The sequence below is a fragment of the Carassius carassius genome, chromosome 42 (assembly GCF_963082965.1).
Source record: "Carassius carassius chromosome 42, fCarCar2.1, whole genome shotgun sequence".
NCBI classification, from domain to species: Eukaryota; Metazoa; Chordata; class Actinopteri; order Cypriniformes; family Cyprinidae; genus Carassius; species Carassius carassius.
Genome location: NC_081796.1, coordinates 7,812,144 through 7,827,923, shown reverse-complemented (window position 1 = coordinate 7,827,923; position 15,780 = coordinate 7,812,144). Strand labels below are relative to the sequence as shown.

General features: G+C 43.5%; 1 protein-coding gene across 2 annotated transcripts in view; it reads right to left on the bottom strand.

The window, feature by feature from the left end:
- LOC132124083 (bone morphogenetic protein 7-like) overlaps positions 1 to 2,857 on the bottom strand; it is a 59,084-nt gene extending 56,227 nt beyond the window's left edge. For both annotated transcript variants that reach the window (XM_059534864.1, XM_059534865.1), the window contains exon 1: positions 2,268 to 2,857. In XM_059534864.1, the coding sequence (XP_059390847.1) occupies positions 2,268 to 2,637 (370 nt within the window). In that variant the 5' untranslated portion in view covers positions 2,638 to 2,857. The remainder of the gene's footprint in view (positions 1 to 2,267) is intronic.
- Positions 2,858 to 15,780: the final 12,923 nt, after the last annotated feature.

Here is a 15,780-nt window from a genome sequence, read left to right as displayed (position 1 = left end):
GCAAGTACAACGTATGTTGAATTTAGTTATTGTGCACTTTTTAAATGTATATTTGATTTTATGGTACAGTGGTGTTTTTTGCAAATGTTTAATTGTTGAAAATGTTCAAATTTCAAATATTTTTTCAAGCAGTATTTGCACTGTAAAAAAGTTTTTTATATGTACAGTATATGCAACAGCAGTATTTGCAATGTAAACCTTTTTTATTTATATAAAGTTTGGGTGAACTTAAACTGTATGGCTATGCTGTGGTTCCTGAAAGGCTTTGCGTGCATGCGGGGGGTGGGTGGTCGGGGGAGGCCTCCATGTTCATTTTACTTGGGGCCCCCAAATTCCTTCAAACGGACCTGGCCACAACGACAATGTTTTTTGTTAAATATTTAGGTAATAATTGTGATGTTTCTCTTTAGGTCAGAAATCCTGACTACTTATGAAGCCACACCATAAAAAGGAAATTTGTACTACTGTTGCTACAGTCATAAGATGATTCACATAGAATACACTGAATGTCTGTGAGAAGAAGACTGGCTATTTCTGGATGTGTCACAACACTGGTCAGTTTCTGTATGCCAATATCCTTTTTTCTCCTACATTTGGAACTGAGTCATATGTGTTCTAGACGGATAACTGCAGTAAATGACCATGAAGAATCACTTGAATCACAGACGAATCACATAAAGCAAGTTATATGACTTCCCTTACATGAGTCCACCGTATAAACCTGTATTACAAAAAAAATGATCTGACCTTTGACTGAAATGAGTAAAAGCCACTTCAAGCCTGTCTCGGCTAACATATCAGTGGTCAGGTGATATGAAATTCTGCTTATTTCCAAAAAGAACTGAAAATGTGGCTATTGTGTCAGTCAATGGCGAATGCCTGTCAACTGACTGAAGAACACCGCTACTAGGTCAAGAAATAACACATTTCTTGTCTTATAAAACAGACTGACAGAGACAAATTAGCTTTGAAATGAACCCAGCCAAAAACTAGAATATTGCAACTCACACAAAAGCATCCCTTGCAACTGACCCAACAATTGGCCCATAGCTGCAGTGAGCAGAGCCAAAAAAGTTTGTATTGTTATAATTAACTTAATTGGGCAACTCTTGGCCCCGGAGAGGGAAGTTCACATAAACAAGTGAATTTTGGACACGAATACACCCTCCATTAATGAGCTCTGTGTTTACTGAAGCAAACCACACAGAATCCCTGAGCATAAACAGACCGGTGGTTTGACACTGTGCTAAGGGTCACTATGAGCTTGATAGATGATAGATTTCTGTAAAAAAAAAGTGTTGAAGGGCAATATCCAACAAATCCTTACAAAGAGAAGGCAGGACCATCAGTAATCTGGTACAGATGAACACTACTTACCATGATATATGAGAAAAATATGCTTTATGATATTTTTTTCTTAGTGAGCTCAAAGAGACATGACACAATGTGCACTCCAATGAAAGTTATAACACTAAAATAAAAATGTCTCAGTCCTACAAGCTACAGTAAACAATAAATAAATAAAATTTGCACTCCAAACTGCATTAAAATAATAATAATAATAATAAATAAATAATAATAATAATAATAACATGTTTAATATATAACATACTGTATTCATATAAAATAAGATTAATTAAAAGTTATCTTTCATGTGCATGCAAAAGTTTTACAAAGGCAAAGGCCACAAAAAATAATTTCACACTTTATAATGTATGAATGGCATAGCATTAGATGACAAAATGTAAAAGCAAGCATCAATCATAGACAGAAAGAAAGAAAGAAAGAAAGAAAGAAAGAAAGAAAGAAAGAGAGAGAGAAAGAAAGACAAATGGTACAAAAAATATGTTTGTTCAGCTTTAAATAGTCAAAGCAGATATCCTGCTCAAAATAAAAAAAAAATTAGTATTTGTACACTAAAGTCACACACATGCCTGAAAGTCATCACACTAGATAACAAACTACAGTTTTTTTGAGCCAATTTGAACACCTTTAGGCCACTGTGTTTAAGTGGCTGTATGAAGTCAGTTCACACAGGTGTTAGATGTCTTAACAGAGCAAACACAGGTGTAGTTCTTCACATTAACTATGAACATAAAAGTGCCCAAATACTATATCTCTATGTATTTAACAATATACAATATCTGCTTTTTAAATAATTGAATGTAAAAGGGTTTGTTAGATACGCATGTATACTGAGATCGTTGTGCCTATCTTTAACAAAATGGATGCAAGAGCAAAAAAGGAAATGTAAAAGTTAATCTTACCTAAATTGACAAAACTCATGACCATGTCCGCGTCATGCAGGAACTCTAGTGAAGCTAAAGTGGGTCGTGTGGTGGTGAACAGTGATCTGTACTGATCCACGTCGCTCTTCTCTTCAGTGGACATGCTGTTGTACAGATCCAGCATGAAGAGGGGTGCTGAATTAAATTTGCCGTTGTTCAGATGTGGTCTGGGTCTGTGGTTCAGTCCCAGTATGGACAGGATCTGTTTCTGCATCTCTCTCTTCTCCTGAGTATGTAACCTCCGATGAATGAAGTTGGGCTGAAGCTCAGATGGGTCCAGTACAGAACCACTACCTGCCAAATAAACAGTCCACAAGAAGCTCAGCAGAGCAAACCAGAAGCTTGTCATCTTTACATCCAGTCTGTGATGATCATGAGGGTGTTTTCACTTCTAAATATAAAATCACTTGGAAGCCAGTGTTTTTCCCTCTTCTCTTCTGCTTCACGCCATAGGATCTTACAGCTAGGTTCTTCAGTGGCTCTTAGGTTCAGTGAAGAACCTTCTTATTTAAAGACAAGTTATCCTACATGGTTCCCTGAAAGCTCATGATTACATTATCTTCAAATATGTTGGTGCTAGTTTCTGGGTTCTTAAAAGCACTAGTGTATATGGTTTTCTGAAGATCTAAAAACCCTTTGGTTTGTAACTGTAAGCCGCCTCTGCAAAATAATATTATCCTGTGCGAAACAAATGCAGTTGTCGTCCAGGTTTTTCAATTCGCAGAATCTCCATCAATTCTTTTGCGTGATGATTCGTTCCAGGCAGAAAACAGCTTGAATCTTCTCTGTGTCCCATCAAAAGTTACTGTTAAGTTTAGTGTATAGGCTAATTCACAACAACGAATAAAGAAAAAAGTCATGCGTCAATTTTCCAAGAAATGATATCCTTACGAGCTAGATATCTTCTCCGTTCAGTTCTTCGATGTGACCTCAGACTGATCCCTACAGAATGTGTTCACAGAGTGGACAGCGCATCTGTATCAGAGGCTTTTAAATAACGGGCTGAAGCAGGTAGACGCGTCTCGAGCCCGCCCCACTGCTCGCGTCCAGAGGTGGAGTCTTACCAGACAGTTTTAACATCCTCAAACCCGTCTTTACGTACACGTCTATGTGTCGTCTTTGTAAATGTAGATGACAATTTCAGCTTTCTTACCGCGTTCAACTTAAAATAGCGCGTCGATGATCATGACATGTAAAATAGGCTACAACTTCATTCATTATAAGTGAAGTAGTTTCGTCTATTAAAATGCAAGCGTTCTAGTTTTGTCGCGCAGTCGTTCAGATGTTACTTTTAGTTTAATATCATCTTAAAATCAGCAACTACACGCCAGAACCGACGCATTGTAAACAAAATGCGTATGTGTGGGTTAGCCTAATGGCCATATTATACATGCATTGATAAGAATGTAGTTTGATTCATTCTAGGCTAACAAAAAGCCCTCTAGTTTTGTTGGTGAAGTTCTATGAGATGCAAGCCAATAAACCGAAATTCGCTCCTGAAAGAATACCATGAATTAAAAAAGAATTGTAGGTAATTTTACAAATGATTACAGTTACTTCTTTCAAAAAATGTCACCACAAAATCTTAAATAAACTTACTCTACGTAATCGAGTCATTTTATGGCCGAAGCGTGACCCCTAACGACACAGTAGATAACCGCAAGAGTTTTTTTTTTTTTAAATCTTTTTATTTTTTTATTTTATTTTTTTCATCTTTGCACATTATAATAATTGGAAATAATATAATAGGCTATTCATTAAATGTAAAAGCGTTGTAGTAGCCTAGTAGCATGTTTCCATAAATATACCATGACACCACACGTAGACATGTGGTGTGTGTTGTAAATATAATTTTATGAAAAAATTGGATGTTTGACAAGTAACCGAACCTGAATACTGAACCTGACTGTATTGTTTTATCTTATGTTAAATCTGATCGCCTGTATTTCTCCAGTATTTTTAAAGGAGTTCTCTGATGTTTGAGATTACAGACATCAGACATATAGACAGCAAACTGATGTTTGTGGTCAGGGTCAGGTGCAAAGATGAGACACTCACTGAACTTACTATAATAAGAGAGAGAACTTACGTGTTTATGTTACGGAGACTGATTTCAGAAAACACACACACACAAATTCACACACTATGTTGTGTCTGGTTGAGATCTAGATTGATAAAATGGCTGTGTGTTGTTAACTCTAAGTGGCTAATCTTATCTAGTTGGGCAGAAACGCATGCATCAAAGCAGCGCAAATCAATGCCAGCCACCCGCTTCCTGTTCCTTCATCAGTCCAATCACTGATAGTCCATCACTCAAACACACACACACACACACACACACACACACACACACACACACACACACACACACACACACACACACACACACACACACACACATACACACACATGATGAGGGGTTTTCATGTTTTATGGGGACATTCCACAGACATAATGATTTTTATATGATACAAGCTGTATTTTCTGGCCCCTTAACCTAAACCTACCTCTCACACAAAACTTTCTGCATTTTTATATTAAAATAAATATGTAATAATTAAAATAAATATATAAATAATTTATTCTGTATGATTTAAGCTGTTTCCCAAAAAATCTCCCCACAAGGTCAGAAATTACACACTCTAAGAATGGCATCTATGCTAATATTAGTCGGTTTCTCTCTTATTCCAAGGTCACCATAGCCACCAGATCCAGTCTGTATCCAGATCAGAGGGTCACTGCAGTCATCCGACCAGATGGTGGATCAGCGCCTAGAGTGGACCTCTACAGCCCTGAAAAACAGCGAAGACCAAGACATCTAGAGCCCCAGATACAGATCCCCTGTACAGACCTTGTCTTCTAAATGGCCACAGGGACAAGGCCATGGGAAACAGATGATTCTTCTGCAGAATCTGACTATGGTGCAGCCTGGAATTGAACTGCTGGTTTCGTCTGGTCAGAGGAGATCTTCATTTTGCATTATTGACACATGTTTTTCCTAATGAATGTTGTTCAGTTGCTTTGACACAAACTTTTTTGTTGTAAGCACTATGTAAGTGTAGCCCAGTGCTAAAAAGCATTTAAGTTATTTAAGTGCTAAATAATTTAGATTAATTAAGGTTCATAATTATAAGTTAGAACTAAAGAAGTTATCTTAAAGATATACAAAAATTAGAATTTAGAAGTAAGCTCAAGAAACAAATTTATTGTAGATCATCTCCATTCTATTCATTTTGAGTAAGTGAAAGGGATTATGGGAGTTTTAGTTTTTTATACAATTGTTTGTTTTAAGTATGTGTTTAAATTTATTCTAAGGGTTTTTGTTTAAATAATTTCATTGGTAAAGTGAAATGTGTAATGTAACGTAATATTTTGATGTTTGGTAGTTAAAAAAATTATTATATGACTTTTGTATGCATGGAATGACGTGAGGTGAAAGGTCGACAACCGGGAAAAAAGGGAAGACTGTATGTAGCTGAGCAGAAGTTGCATCGTGAACGCGCTCCGTGTTTTAGTGTTTGCACTGTAAAATAGAACGTGATAAACGTTGTATATTTGCCAGTTGGACTTTGGTTATGTTTGTGCACAAAATCGGACTGAATTGTGAACTTGAAAACCAAAGACTTTGTAGTGATTGACGTTTTGCCAAAGCTAACATTTCGCCGCCGAGAGGAAGCCTGTCGTGTGAGTGATTTCCAGTCCATGGACATCGCGTTTTAGAGACTGCCTGCCTGTGACGGTGTGGTAATTTGACGGACGAACAATCATTTGGGATTAAGGTATCTATTTGTTTTTTTTCTTGCTCCAAAGGGAGTGAAGGGGTCATTTTGTTTATTGGCCACGCCGAACACAAGCGACGCTCCAGGCCTGCAACGGTTAATTGTTATGTTTTAGCTCCTTTGCCGGCTAGGACTGGGGTGGGTGAATCACGTGTAGTGTGTGTGTGAGCGTGGGCCCGCGTGCATGTTTCATGTTGATGTGTTATGTACTGTATTTTAGGCTACTGTTGAATGTTAGCTAAAGTGATGCTAATGTAGCCTACAAGTTTCTAAGCTCTTACTACATTTTGAGGATATTGAGGTACGTGTAACCTTTTGATTTATTTTACATTTTGAAGATTATTCAAACTTGAGGTTTGAGGTGATTTAATTTTATTCAATACGCTAAGTGAGTATTTATTGAATACTTTTCTTCAGTGATACATCTTGTATCTTATTTATTTTTTTTATAGTGAGAATTCATTCTTTTGGTGAATTTAATATTTTATTTATTCAGTAAACCCTATTTTTATTTAACATTAATAACTGAGTCCTGAGTATTTATTTAGTGTAAGATATCATGGGGTAATAGATTTAATATGTAAATGATATTCCATGTGAATATGGTTTAAGTCAGTTACACAAAAGTAAGTACACAGGGTTGTGGTTTAAAAGTTTATTAGTTATTCAAAGCACATGTAAAGTTACACAAACAGACAGTTAAACAGGTCGTCAGCAAAAATTCTATATATTATATACATTTTACTGGGATTAAGTTAAGAACCCAGGAACGCCCTTTAGTACCAGGAGATAGGCCTAGGGGGCGCTACATAAATAAAGGTGACTTGTCGGAGGAAGCAGTGTAATGCTCTAGTCAATTTTCTGCTGAGAAACCTTGGGTCTAGGTACTCATATGGATGTTACTTTGGCATGTACTGTACCATCTACCTAAAAATTGTTGCAGACCACGTACACCCCTTCATGACAATGGTGTTCGCTGATGGCAGTGTCCTCTTTCAGCAGGATAATGCAATTCAAGGTGTTGCTGTAGCCTCCAAATCCTCCAGATTTCAATCTGATTGAGCATTTATGGGATGTACTGGACCAACAAATCCCCCTGGATCATGTGTTCTGCAGTGAGGACCATCTCGCTGTTTCGGCAGCATGAGGGGTACCTATACAATATAGGGCAGATGGTTTTGATGTTGTGGCTGATCAGTGAAAGTGTGCATAACAGCATCTGCAAAATAAACCACTCATGTAATGAATTTACAAATTTGCTTGACAAATCCCCTGAACAAATTGTCACTATGATTTTTAATATATTTGATAAAAAAATAAAAATAAAACAATTATAATGGGACTTTGATCTGAGGCAACTGCACATCTCTTCATAATACACAAGTTCTAAAATGGACAAGTTGTAATATTTCAATTGTCACAGTTTACTGTTTAATAACAATTACAGAATACTGACAACAAATCATTATTATTGTGAGTATTTTTATGTGCAAGTTTTATCTTAACTCAAATAATAATAAAAAACAGTCCAAAGACTATCCTGTGATACTTGAAACTGAAATTAATAGTAATATCAGCATTATTTAGTTACACACTGTCTCACGTCCGTCCATCTGGTGTCACGCTGTCTAGTCTCTGTTTCCCTGGGTGTCCACTAGTGGGCTCACTTCCCCTTAGGCACTTCACCGTAGGCACTACAATTCCCACTAGCATTGTCCCTTCATCACAGTAATTGCACTCCTGCTAATTGCACCAGGTGTCTTCACTTATTAGTCATTAGCCTCCCTATATTTACCCGTCTTTTCCTGTTTGTCTTCATGGAGTCCTTACCTTCCGTTTCATGTCATACCCAGTCTTCTCGTCTCCCGAGTTCCTCGCTTTCCGAGTTCCTGTTCCCTTCCTGTTCCTTCTTTGTTTGTTTGTTTGGACTGTTTTCTGGTTTCGACCCTGGCATGTTTTGGATTACCCTAATAAAAACATACCTGCACTTGGATCTCTCTCTCCCTGTGTTTCACTGGGTCGCGATCGTCACAGAAGGACTCCAAGACAAGATCCAGCGGTATGTCTTTTGATGTTTCTCGTTCCCCAGCCAGTATGGTGGAGTGGAGGGCAAAATATTTAAAGTTGACCACCCTCCGCCAAGAGGGCAATGAGGTGGGTGCCATGGCACAGGTGTTCTGGTCCTGGTTCTGGGAATTCGTGTGCTACTTGCAGGATAGGCTTCCTTGGGATGCCCCAGCCACTCCTGTCTCTTCCGGTGGGATGGCCGCCAGCCCAGCGCCACTGCACAAGAAGTCTGCCAGCCCAGCGCCACAGCACAAGGTGGTCGTCAGCCCAGCGCCACTGCCCAGGATGGCCGCCAGCCCAACGCCACTGCCCATGATGGCCGCAAGTCCAGCGCCACTGCACAAGATGGCCGCCAGCCGAGCGCCACGATGCAAGATGGCCACCAGCCCAGCGCCACAGCAAGGGGTGGTCGCCAGCCTAGCGCCACGATGCAAGATGGCCGCCAGCCAACGCCACAGCACAGGATGGCCGCCAGCCCAGCGTCACGGCGCAAGATGGCCTCCGACTCCAGAGTCGAGTCAGGTGCCCGTGGACCCTCCAGAGTCGAGTCAGGTGCCCGTGGACCCTCCAGAGTCGAGTCAGGTGCCCGTGGACCCTCCAGAGTCGAGTCAGGTGCCCGTGGACCCTCCAGAGTCGAGTCAGGTGCCCGTGGACCCTCCAGAGTCGAGTCAGGTGCCCGTGGACCCTCCAGAGTCGAGTCAGGTGCCCGTGGACCCTCCAGAGTCGAGTCAGGTGCCCGTGGACCCTCCAGAGTCGAGTCAGGTGCCCGTGGACCCTCCAGAGTCGAGTCAGGTGCCCGTGGACCCTCCAGAGTCGAGTCAGGTGCCCGTGGACCCTCCAGAGTCGAGTCAGGGCTAGTCACCGTGGACCCTCCAGAGTCGAGTCAGGGCTAGTCACCGTGGACCCTCCAGAGTCGAGTCAGGGCTAGTCACCGTGGACCCTCCAGAGTCGAGTCAGGGCTAGTCACCGTGGACCCTCCAGAGTCGAGTCAGGGCTAGTCACCGTGGACCCTCCAGAGTCGAGTCAGGGCTAGTCACCGTGGACCCTCCAGAGTCGAGTCAGGGCTAGTCACCGTGGACCCTCCAGAGTCGAGTCAGGGCTAGTCACCGTGGACCCTCCAGAGTCGAGTCAGGGCTAGTCACCGTGGACCCTCCAGAGTCGAGTCAGGGCTAGTCACCGTGGACCCTCCAGAGTCGAGTCAGGGCTAGTCACCGTGGACCCTCCAGAGTCGAGTCAGGGCTAGTCACCGTGGACCCTCCAGAGTCGAGTCAGGGCTAGTCACCGTGGACCCTCCAGAGTCGAGTCAGGGCTAGTCACCGTTGACCCTCCAGAGTGGAGTCAGGGCTAGTCACCGTTGACCCTCCAGAGTGGAGTCAGGGCTAGTCACCGGTGATCTTCATGGGCAAAGGCAAGTTACCAATGATCTTCATGGGCAAAGTCCAGTTACCAATATTCTTCATGAACAGGGTCAAGTCACCATTGATCTTCATGGGCAAGGTCAAGTCACCAGTGTTCTTCATGGGCAAAGGCAAGTCACCATTGATCTTAATGAGCAGAGTCAGGCCACCAATGATCTTAATGAGCAGAGTCAGGCCACCAATGATCTTCATGAGCAGAGTCAAGTCAGCATTGATCTTTTGGAATCCAGTCTAAACACCATGGGATTACCAGCGCCTCCCCACGTCTCTGCTGAACTAACAGAGCCTTTCCACGCGTCTGCTGAACTACCATAGCCTCTCCACGTCTCTGCTTAACTACTAGAGCCTCTCCTCATCTTGGCTGAACTACCAGAGGTTCTCCTTGCCTCTGCGGAACTTCCAGAGCCTCGTCACGTCTCAGCCGAACTCTCTGAGCGCTTGACTGATCCTGTCGTGGCCACGGAGGCTACCCTTAACTTGTTCATGTTCTCTGTTTCAGACTTGCCTAACCAGAATTGCTCTCCTGTTAATTTGATCCCACTGTGGTGGTCTTCTGCGCCGCCCTGGGGGGCTTCGGTCTCGACCACACAGATGTGGTGGTCTTCTGCTCTGCCCTGGGGGGCTTCTGTCTCGACCACACGGATGTGGTGGTCTTCTGTTCTGCCCTGGTGGGCTTCAATCTCGACCACACGGATGTGGTGGTCTTCTGCACCGCCCTGGTGGGCTTCGGTCTCGACCACACGGATGTGGTGGGCTTCTGTCTCGACCACACGGATGTGGTGGTCTTCTACTCCGCCCTGGGGGGCTTCTGTCTCGACCGCACGGATGTGGTGGTCTTCTGCTCCGCCCTGGGGTCTTCTGTTTCGACCACACGGATGTGGTGGTCTTCTACTCCGCCCTGGGGGGCTTCTGTCTCGACCGCACGGATGTGGTGGTCTTCTGCGCCGCCCTGGTGGGCTTCTGTCTCGACCACACAGATGTGGTGGTCTTCTGCTCCGCCCTGGTGGGCTTCACGTCATTCCTGGACTTGTGTTTTGTGGTTGTTTTTGTTTTTGCTCTTCTGTCTGTTTTCCATCTATGGACCTGGCCCTCCGTCCCTCCCCCTGATCCTCCGCCGGTCCACCTCCCTCCTGGGTTCCTTGTCTTTGTCTTTCTCTCTGTTCCCCTCTAAGGACCTGGCCCTCTGTCCCTCCCCCTGATCCTCCGCCGGTCCACCTCCCTCCTGGGCTCCTTGTTTTTGTATTTGCCCCTCTTGTCTCTGTTTCCCCATTTTACCTGGTCCTCTTGTCTCTGTTTCCCCATTTTACCTGGCCCTCCATCCCTCCCCCTGGTCCCCCGCTGCTCCACCTCCCTCCTGGTCTCTTTGTGTCCTTGGTCTCTTCTTGGGTTCAGGTGGAGCATTTGGTAGCTGCTCCGTGGAGGAGGGGGTAATGTTACGCTGTCTAGTCTCTGTTTCCCTGGGTGTCCACTAGTGGGCTCACTTCCCCTTAGGCACTTCACCGTAGGCACTACAATTCCCACTAGCATTGTCCCTTCACCGTTGACCTTCCAGAGTCAGGGCTAGTCGCCATTGACCTTCCAGAGTCAGGGCTAGTCGCCGTTGACCTTCCAGAGTCAGGGCTAGTCACCGTTGAACCTCCAGAGTCAGGGCTAATCACCTTTGAACCTCCAGAGTCAGGGCTAATCACCTTTGAACCTCCAGAGTCAGGGCTAATCACCTTTGAACCTCCAGAGTCAGGACTAGTCACCGTTGACACTCTGGAGTCAAGCCAAGTCACCGGTGAAATTCATGGACAAAGGCAAGTCACCAATGATCTTCATGGGCAAAGTCCAGTTACCAGTATTCTTCATGAACAGGGCCAAGTCACCATTGATCTTCATGGACAAGGTCAAGTCACCAGTGTTCTTCATGGGCAAGGTCAAGTCACCGACTATCTTCATGGGCAAAGGCAAGTCACCATTGATCTTCATGAACAAATACAAGTCACCAATGATCTTCATGAGCAGAGTCAAGTCAGCATTGATCTTCTGGAATCCAGTCTAAACACCATGGGATTACCAGAGCCTCCCCACGTCTCTGCTGAACTAACAGAGCCTTTCCCAGCCTCTGCTGAACTACCAGAGCCTCTCCACGTCTCTGCTGAACTACTAGAGCCTCTCTTTGTCTCGGCTGAACTACCAGAGGTTCTCCTTGCTTCTGCGGAACTTCCAGAGCCTCGTCACGTCTCAGCCGAACTCTCTGAGCGCTTGACTGATCCTGTCGTGGCCACGGAGGCTACCCTTAACTTGTTCATGTTCTCTGTTTCAGACTTGCCTAACCAGAATTGCTCTCCTGTTAATTTGATCCCACTGTGGTGGTCTTCTGCGCCGCCCTGGGGGGCTTCTGTCTCGACCACATAGATGTGGTGGTCTTCTGCTCTGCCCTGGGGGGCTTCTGTCTCGACCACACGGATGTGGTGGTCTTCTGTTCTGCCCTGGTGGGCTTCTGTCTCGACCACACAGAGGTGGTGGTCTTCTGCACCGCCCTGGTGGGCTTCTGTCTTGACCACACGGATGTGGTGGTCTTCTGGACCGCCCTGGTGGGCTTCGGTCTCGACCACACGGATGTGGTGGTCTTCTGCTCCACCATGGTGGGCTTCTGTCTCGACCGCACGGATGTGGTGGTCTTCTGCTCCGCCCTGGGGTCTTCTGTTTCGACCACACGGATGTGGTGGTCTTCTACTCCGCCCTGGGGTGCTTCTGTCTCGACCGCACGGATGTGGTGGTCTTCTGCGCCGCCCTGGTGGGCTTCTGTCTCGACCACACAGATATAGTGGTCTTCTGCTCCGCCCTGGTGGGCTTCACGTCATTCCTGGACTTGTGTTTTGTGTTTGTTTTTGTTTTTGCTCTTCTGTCTGTTTTCCATCTATGGACCTGGCCCTCCGTCCCTCCCCCTGATCCTCCGCCGGTCCACCTCCCTCCTGGGTTCCTTGTCTTTGTCTTTCTCTCTGTTCCCCTCTAAGGACCTGGCCCTCTGTCCCTCCCCCTGATCCTCCGCCGGTCCACCTCCCTCCTGGGCTCCTTGTTTTTGTGTTTGCCCCTCTTGTCTCTGTTTCCCCATTTTACCTGGTCCTCTTGTCTCTGTTTCCCCATTTTACCTGGCCCTCCGTCCCTCCCCCTGGTCTCTTTGTGTCCTTGGTCTCTTCTTGGGTTCGGGTGGAGCATCTGGTAGCTGCTCCGTAGAGGAGGGGGTAATGTTACGCTGTCTAGTCTCTGTTTCCCTGGGTGTCCACTAGTGGGCTCACTTCCCCTTAGGCACTTCACCGTAGGCACTACAATTCCCACTAGCATTGTCCCTTCATCACAGTAATTGCACTCCTGCTAATTGCACCAGGTGTCTTCACTTATTAGTCATTATTCTCCCTATATTTACCCGTCTTTTCCTGTTCGTCTTCATGGATTCCTTACCTTCCGTTACATGTCATACCCAGTCTTCTCGTCTCCCGAGTTCCTTCGCTTTCCGAGTTCCTATTCCCTTCCTGTTCCTTCTTTGTTTGTTTGTTTGGACTGTTTTCTGGTTTTGACCCTGGCTTGTTTTGGATTACGTTTTGGATTACCCTAATAAAAACATACCTGCACTTGGATCTCTCTCTCCCTGTGTTTCACTGGGTCGCGATCGTCACATCTGGCCATTCATTGTTTACTCATAGAGAGCGTCCTGCCTCTCCCAGCGCCTGAGGTGAATTTTGTTGCTCCAGTGACTGCTTCAGCTACAATGAATGACATGGTCAAACTCATACTGAATGGCCTGAGTGTAGGAGGAGGAGTCAAAGACAGTGTGGTAGGCGGAGTTACGGTCAGCACCAAAACAGAGCTGTGGAAATGCACTGACCTGTTCAGCAAGTTCAAGAGCCACTTGAAGATGCCAAAATGGGGCCATTTCTAATTAAGTACATAACAGACCTCAGCAAAAACATTGGGTAGATGTGACAATCTTATTTATTTATTTTTTCAGCTGACCATAATGTGTGACGTCAAGTGACCTCCATATAATCACTCATTTCCTTCTAATATGAAATTATTTTGTCCTTCTGTGTAGCACATGAAAGCTCTGGCCTCTGTTTAGATCTCCTATGGAAAGTCCTTTCGAGTGATTTTGAAACTGATGTGCTTGTTTAACAGTATCGCTAAACAGCTGTGAGCTCATCTCATCTAACCTCAATGTGACTGTGTGAACTGCTACAACATTACATTAGTTTAATCTTCTAACATCCTCTAGGGAACTCTGAAAGATGTAATCGCTCATAGACTGGCCAAAAACAGCACATATACAGTACAGTATCAAAAGATACTCTGGCATGGCATTTTGTAGACAACTTAGGTAGAATTAGATGGAATGACATCATTACAAACGATGGTTTATTTGAGAAACAGACCTGAATTTAAATGAGGTTCTTAAATTTAATTTGTGCTTTTGCATATTAAAACATTCCACATTATGATTATACATGTGACAAGAACACCCACAAACACATTTTTTTAAGTAACTATGATATTATTTCAACATAGATAAAATGTATTTCATATGGTTTATAAGCAACTGCTTCATCATGCTAAAGTAAGTTTCAGAGCGTACTGTATGTGTACCTTGGCCATCAGGCACCAATCTCTTTTCAAGTCAAAATGTTAAAACCTCTTGGGCCTTCATCCGTCAGCCTGTGAGGATGAGATCTAGTGTTAGCAAGAGACCAGTCAGATGTGGCAATCTCACCATACCCCCATCAATCAATGGTACACCTGTGTGATACAGACAGAAAAAAGAAGAGCTGACGATTAACTGATAAGTGGTGAATTATGAACACATGCAGATACTGTACATACTACCACTCTAAAGTTTAAGGTAAGATTTTTATCTGAAAGATATTTAATTCTTTATTTGGAAAGGATGCATTACACTAATCAAAATAGCAGTACAGATGTTTATGATGAACATGAGAACTAGCATCATTACTGCCATATTCTATATATTTTCTCCTAAAATCCTCTAAAATGCAGCTCTATTCATAGTGGTTTGAGAGGGTGAGAGGTAATGAATAGATACATCTGCTACCAATCATCTGTCCTCTCAGTCAACACACTACACATCTGGCAGCCTGAGCTGAGGTGGGAGGGAATTTCTTTCAGTAAGCACATCCTTCCATATTTCATCTGCTCTTTTAACCTATTACTCAAGTCTGTCATTCAGAAAGTCAGTCCTCCATCTATATTACACATCTGCAAGCATGCAGCTGACACACCCCAAGCGTTATGAGGTGCATCTGTTTCAGAAGATAAACCTATAAAGTCTTTAAAGCAGAGGCAGTGTAGAATCCATAAATTCAAAGAATTCAATTGCAAAATGAAGGTACATTAATATTAATTAAATCGCCAGAGTCGCCAAATCTATGTTTGACCAGCTAACCACCTAAAAGATTTCTAAGGGATTTTTTGACAAACAATAACAAAGTGCATTTAGAAATCAGTATGGCCAAACCCTCAAAGGTACATTTTGACCTTTTTTTTTAAACCTCACAGTGTGCATATTGGTACTAATTAATAATAAGAGTACACAAAGTATTAGTACATTGAGTTTATATCCCCCTAGAGATAATGTTTACATGCCCTTTTTTGTCAATCCAAATGAATCCAATCCAATTTTAGATGTCTGTAAATTCTATTATATGTACACTAAAGCTATGCATTTAAGCTATCATTGCTCTAGTATTTTTTTATCTGATTAAGAAAGTATTCTGATTAAAGGGTTCATTTTCCTATTAAACAAATTATTTAACCATAACCAATCAGATCAAAATTAAAGAGCTGGATCAATGGAATCATGGTGACTCAGTGGTTAGTGTTGTTAACACAACACATGTAAACATAGCAAGTGTGAACACCACTGTGTACAGGCATTAAAAGACTAGAGGTGTCGCAGGCACCTGTATTGGTCAAAATTATGTGACTTATCAATCCACAACCTTTATGCCCAGATCTTGACTATTGTGCAACATCCTCTTGCTCTCACATACACGAGAAACTGAAGCGGCACAAAGGCTTCACAGAAATCACTGACTGACTCCCTGTCACTAGTCCTGCATTAGAACTTGGGTGATTTCAGTTAATCTCAGGTGTTTTACTGAATGAATGGATCTGTCTGTGTAAGCCTGAGCCTGCGGTTGAACTTTTATGTCTTCCTGTACGTGTTAATGC